General features: G+C 37.8%; 1 protein-coding gene across 10 annotated transcripts in view; it reads right to left on the bottom strand.

The window, feature by feature from the left end:
- Positions 1 to 558: 558 nt before the first annotated feature.
- Positions 559 to 6,721, bottom strand: part of Ppig (peptidylprolyl isomerase G) — a 32,091-nt gene continuing 25,928 nt past the window's right edge. For all 10 annotated transcript variants that reach the window (XM_036184044.1, XM_036184040.1, XM_036184047.1 and 7 more), the window contains 2 exons: positions 3,793 to 3,929; positions 559 to 3,595 (listed from right to left, as the gene is read on the bottom strand). In XM_036184044.1, the coding sequence (XP_036039937.1) occupies positions 2,503 to 3,595; positions 3,793 to 3,929 (1,230 nt within the window). In that variant the 3' untranslated portion in view covers positions 559 to 2,502. The remainder of the gene's footprint in view (positions 3,596 to 3,792; positions 3,930 to 6,721) is intronic.

Below are 6,721 nucleotides of genomic sequence, written 5' to 3'. Positions count from 1 at the left end.
CCAGTGGCTTCCTTACTGTCACAGATCCACTGTGGGTATCTGTTTCGAGATAGTCTATCAGTCTCACCCTCTGCACTACCCAGTCTTCACCAACTCCAATGCCAAAGGTATCTTTACTTTCACTTCAATCTCTTTATAGTGTCAACTTCTACGGTAGACGGCTTACCCAAAAAAGGAATTCATACAAGAATCATTGAAGTCTTACATACTGAAATAATTTCCTCAGCTTTGGAATCAAGCAATAAAAACAAGTGAAAATACTTTCAAAAGGTATTAAGACAAAATTACAAATTAACTGCAAATTCATGTATGTCTATGAAGCCAATGTGATGGGAAAATTGAAATGGTAAAGATCTACTAGCACAACTACTAAAACAAGAGCTCAAGCTTTGACTAGATCAACTGGAACTCGGGATACAGTTAATGCTGGTAAGTAGTTTTCTAACTGCTCTTTATATTCTGAAAATAAAATCTATATGATTGTCTTCTCAACTCCTCACCCCATATCTGTTCTACTGAAAATTAAAAAAAAAAAAAAAAAAAAAAAAAGGAGTACGGGAACTGCTCTTTTGATAACCCAAACAGAAGGACATTATAGACATTACTAATTCTCTCCCAAGCCTACTTTTTCAAAGAACTGGAAAATCCTTGTTTATATATATGCTAACAGATAAAAGCTCTAGGACAAGGAAAAATGTAGTTTTACTTAGAATGGATTTTAAAATGTTAGTAGAAATTCCTTTCTTAAAGATCAGATAGTTTTGGATATATTTTAAAACACAATTGACTGGATTTAAGACATAATCCATTTGTTTTAAGTCATGTAACAGATCATACACACACACACACACACACACACACACACACACACACACACACACACACTTTTCCCATCAAGAAAAACAATTTGTAAAGAATCCACCATGGGTAGTTGTTTTAGGATGTTCCAAACAGCTTTATAATCACCGCATCCTTCATTCTGTACCAGCTACATTGCCAATCTATTGTAATAATCAATAATGGGAAGTACATTAGGCATAACTTTATGCAGTACAACAGCACTGAATAGCTACTGGGTTTGCCAAGAAGCTACCTTGGTAAGAGTTGACACTATACTGACAAATATTAAAGTACAAAACTTTCTAAAGGCTACTATTAATTGGAGTTTTGAAATATTTTTCAAATGAGGCAGGTTTTGTATTTGCTGGATGTTCAATGTTTTATTTAGAAGGATATTACAGAATAAAAGGCTACACATCACAAAAATAGCAAAATACAACACACAAAATTCTGAATGGACTTTGGATATGTTTAGTGTTTACCTCCATAAGGTATCATATTTTGCAACTTTCTACTCTACTCTATATGGCAATGTAATACATGCCAAGTTAAAATAATGTTTACAGTAAACTGGTCTAAAGTCATCTGAACAGAAAGAAACCAGAGTCACAGACATGCTGCAGCCTATCGTGGTACAGATATAGAAAGATGCATCTTCTTGACATTTCATATTCACAGCTATGAGAATTAAAGAAGTTAGTCCAAGTTTAAAAAAAACCCAAACCATGCAGATTTCACACTCAATGTGATACAGGCTAACAGCCAAAATAGGGAAATCTTATTTCCAATACTAACGCTTTTTAGAATCTGTCTAGATTAAGAAGTACCTACACAAGTAGTATGTTTTAATGAGAAATGTCTTTTAAATTGTAGAAAAAGGTAATAACATGTTCTTAAAAGGCAAGTTTCAGTTCTTCACACCAAAAGCAACAAAGAATTGAGAATTATAGTATGATCTTCCAAGGTATAATTCCTGTCAAACGCTGTATAACAGCAACTCAAGCTCAACCAGCACATGAACTGAGGAGAGCATCCGTCTCTTATAGCTCACAGACATGGGCAGTATTCAGAAACAAGCTAGAGCTGAAACTGTAAATCAGGGATGAAGCCCGAGAAAGCATCTAAAGCAGAGAAACTGTAACATCAAGTGATGACTTAAGATCACCTCAGAATCCTGCTTCTGTATAATTCAAAGAAACAGCTGTAAGCCTGTGAATTATAAATGCAAACCAAAAACCACACAAAACTTCTAGTGGTTTCTCAAGGGATTTCTATTAAAAGAAACACAAATTTGTCTAACAATGCACTGCAATCAACAGTTAAGCTTGTTTCCAAATGGCTGATTAAGTAGGCTGGCTGCTACTGACTGACTGACTGGTGCACCACAAAAATGAATACATAGCTAGTTAACACAGCACACAATATTACACCAAAGTGGGTTTTGTTTTCATTTCAAGTTTATTAAAACTTTAGCAGTACAAATTATCCAGGTAGCAGATTATCAAAATATCAACTCAATGAAGTCCACATTTAAAAAAAAAAGGGGGGGTGGGAGAGACAAACATAAAACAACCCCAAAATAATGAGAACAACAAAAAAGATTCAACAGTAAGTCTCCAAAACTGAAATTGGACAGGAAGGAAGTAAGCGTACACAACTCACTCATCCACTTTTGTCTTCATCTGTTCCGGGGCTCGACTCACCATCACATTTTTTATTTTTGTCATGTACATGGTCATTTTCTTGACCCTTTGATTTTTGGTTTTCTTTTTCCACTGGGGATCTGGTCTTCTCGTCCTGCTGACTTTTCAACTCACTGTCCTGACTGCTCTGTTTTGGTTTTGACACTGCTGGGCTTTGATCTCTATCAGCCTTTCTCTCCCTATTATTACTTGAGCTACTATGATCACGGTTTTTGGAGTACACTCTTTTGTCACTCTCCGAATTTTCTCTTCTGTGGGAACTCTTACTTTCTTGGCTTCTGTATTTCTCTTTGTTGCGACTTTGACTTTCTTCTCGTTCTGAGCTCCGGGAATCCCTCCTTCTCCTCCTCCTGTCTTTACTTCTCGACCGTCCCTGAGTTCTTCGATCCCGGCTCCGGGACCTTCCTCTTCTCCTGTCCTCCTGCTCTCGGTACCTGTGGTACTCCTTGCTCCTGCTGCGGTCTCTGTCGTGGCTTCTAGAGCGCACCCTTCTGCTCCTGTCTCTGCTCCTGCTCCGCTCCCTCGTCCTACTGTTGTAACTGTGTTTGCTCTTGGCCACATCACGCTCTCTACTCCTGGACTGTGCACGCCTATCCTTCTCCTTACTTTTGCTATGGCCGTGCTCACTCCTTCTGGACTCGCCCTGTTTAGAGTTCTCTTTACTTCCACTCCTGTCCTCTTCTTTCCCTTTCGACTCCAGCTGTTTCTCTTTCGGAGTCTCGTGATCCCTGTCTTTGCTTCTCGACCTCGGCCTCTTGTCTTCGTGTCTGCTGTGCTTGGGCTCCCTCTCCTTACTCCTGGATCTCTCTTTGCTCTTACTCCTACTTTTGGACTTGCCCCTCTTCTTCACTTTGTTTTTAGTGTATTTATCATCCTTTTCTGAATTTCTTCTCATGTCCCTCTCTTTGCTTTCAGATGTATGGTCTTTAACTTTCTTTTCCTTTTCTACTTTTCTGTTTGGACTCTCAGACATGTGTCTGTGATCGGTTATTTTTTTCTCTCTTACTCTAACTGGGCTCCTTTGATTTTCTTTGATTTCATTTAACTCACTCCTAAAAAGTAAAGGGGGAAAAGATATTGGGAAATGTTATTAGGAAAAGAACAACATAATTATAAGGTACAAAGCTACAGTGTTTTCTGTAAGGTATACAGAAATAAAATGGCTCCTAATAAAAGAATTGTGCAGAACAGAAAAAAGAAAGAAAGAAAGAAAGAAAATCACTCATTTGAAATAACAGTTAAGTCTTACTTATCCCCCTTGATCCATCTTTCACCACTTGACACCCTCATTCTTTGAGCTCTCTGCATTTCTTGTCTCCAATGTGGAGGAGTCTCACTTCGTCTGAACCGATCCCTTGATCTGGATCTGGAAGGAGTTCGATAACGCTTAAAAAAATAAGAGGGGGGAAAAAGACCATATAAAAATGTAAAAGCGATACCATAGCTAAGATACATACTTATTTCTAGGCTGAAATAAAATGAATGAGGTTTCTCTGCTTTCTGAAATTGTTAAAATTAGGAACAAGCTGGGCAATGGTGGCACACTCCTTTAATCCCAGCACTCAGGAGGCAGAGACAAGTGGATCTCTGTGAGTTCGAGGCCAGCCTGGTCTACAGAGTGAGATCCAGAAGCCAGGACTGTTTCACAGAGAAACCCTGTCTCAAAAAACCAAAACCACAACCCAAACTGACCCACTCCAAAAAAGGGAATGAGGTAAGAATGTGTGCTTAGCACACATAATACTCTAGAATCTAATCCTCAGCACAATCAAATGTCTCAGCTTTCAGGTAGGAACAGGCAGAGATCCTGTAATAGTCTAACCATAAATTCCAAGTAAGAAACACTACTCTGGCTTTTCACATCTTGCTAGGAACAGTCTTATTAACTACTACAAATTCCCAAGTTCTTATTTGAGTGTTACATATACGTCACCTTCCAAAGCAAAGCAAATATCATTAAGTAGAATAAACACACAGAAGCCCTTTGTTCAACCAACATTTACTCAGCTCTTCAGATGGCTAACCAGATTACTAAAGAAATACCAGTGAGCCGAGATATAGCAGATTTTGATCTCTTGGGACTGAACATTTTACAGAGTTAGAGGAACAAATTAATGGATAGATAATCACATACATTAAACTACACTAGAATGATTACAGAAGGAGAAATGGTGCTCAAACAATCAAAGAGAGATCTGACTTAGTTATAGGAATGTGACCATCTAAAATAATAAAAGCTGAAAAAAAGAATGTTACAGGTGTCTCCATGATGTCCCACATAACCTAAGTCAGAAGCTCATTTTTTAGTAAAAGTGGGGGGACCTGTAGGGCCCTGGTCCCCGTTTTGGGAAACTGTTGCCTTGCTTGCTGACCTTGACCTTGATATCCTCCCTATGTTAATTCCCTGCAAGATTCCACCCTCCTGAAAGCTTAAGGGAAGTTCCTTGTCTGTGTATCCTGCATATTGGGCGTTACAAGCTTAGATGTAAGACTGTAAAACATCGGAAGCCAACTTCTGCATTCGGCATTCAAAAAAAAAAAAAAAAAAAAAAGGAAAGAAAGAATGTTTATGCTAAGTTACCTAGGCAAAGATGAAACAAAACATGGAAGATTATAAGAAACCTCTATATTGAAAGTTCTGGGGCAGAAACAAACAGCATTGTTTTAGAAATGATCACAAGACAGGTCAAGTATGGCTAAAGCTAAAAATTCCAAGAGAAAGTAAAACTAGACCATACTGATGAAGTAAACAAGGATAGATTCTGTGAGAGCTCAGTCTCTGGAAATTATTTTTTATTTATCCTAAAGTCAATACTAAAGGAATAACATAATCAGACTTGCTCAATGCTCAAAGGGCGAGAGATCGAACTTAAGGCCTTCTGTATTTTAGGCAAATACTCTACCATTGGAGCTACATCTCAGCCCAGATGTGCAATTTCTGACTACCCTGACCACTGTTTAAATACACCATATGCCTTTTCCACTTCTGTCCCTTCATAATCATATGGTAGAATTACTCAGAGACCATAAAACATGTTTTTGTTTTTTATTTGTTTGTTTGTTTTCGAGACAGGGTTTCTCTGTGTAGCTATGGAGCCTATCTTGGAACTCACTCTGTAGACCAGGCTGGCCTTGAACGCACAGAGATCCACCTACCACCACCACCACCACCACCACCACCACCACCACCAACAACAACAACAACAACAACAACGCCACCCTGCTAAACACACTTTGATTTAACTACTTTCATAGCTACTTATACTTGTGGTAAGTATTTCTTAGTTTTAATTTCTAAAAGTACTAATATTGATAAATATAACTCACATGAACAAAAGCTCTTCAGGGTCTGCATTCATTTAAGGTTTAAGTTTAAAGCCAGTACTGATGGAGAAAACAAAAACAAAACCTACCAAACCCAAGTTTGGAAGCCCTTTCTACTTGAGACAGCATTATGAGTAAGCTTTGCAGAAGTAGATGCATGTCAGAGTTGTGAGGAGAAAGAAATGGCAGGAGATGACATAGAAGCTATATAAAGTACGAAAGAGAAGAGAATGAAAATGAGTTTGGGCTTTAGGTGAAACAGGCAAACAGGTGGTGGGACCAGTCACTGTGAACAACAGCCTAAAGAGATATGAGATCTGAAGAGTAAATGCTTATGCTAAGCTTTCTTGATGGTAAATTTGAGGTGCTCATTAGCCACATAAACCTTTGGTGCCAAGAACAGATGGAACTGTGAATTATCAGCCATCCATGAGACTAAAGAGCCTGTCCAAGGAGTATGCAATTTAAAATGAACTAGAGCCTTGACACTAATTTATAAAGGTCATGAATGCAAAATAGTAGTCTAAAATCAAGACTGGCTTGAGAGATAGGAAAAGACAAGATTAAAACAATATGGAGAGAACACTAGAAGGTGAGATTAAGTAATGACTGAAAAGATTCAATGGATTTTATACATTGAAACCAATCAGACAGGAAGTGCTATTTTCAACAGACAGTAGAAAACAGAAGAAAAACTGGGTAAGAAGCAAAGACCTAAAATATAAAGTACTGCCACATTTCTAAAAAAAAGTTTTGAAAGAAGTTATTTAAATTCTGGGAAAATTTAGTAAAAACAAAAAAAGAAATGCAATGACCAATTTTTATTGAGTTTTCGGTAAAAATAGAGATATGAT

The sequence above is a fragment of the Onychomys torridus genome, chromosome 4 (genome assembly GCF_903995425.1).
Source record: "Onychomys torridus chromosome 4, mOncTor1.1, whole genome shotgun sequence".
Classification (NCBI taxonomy): domain Eukaryota; kingdom Metazoa; phylum Chordata; class Mammalia; order Rodentia; family Cricetidae; genus Onychomys; species Onychomys torridus.
This window is presented reverse-complemented; position numbering and strand designations above follow the sequence as displayed.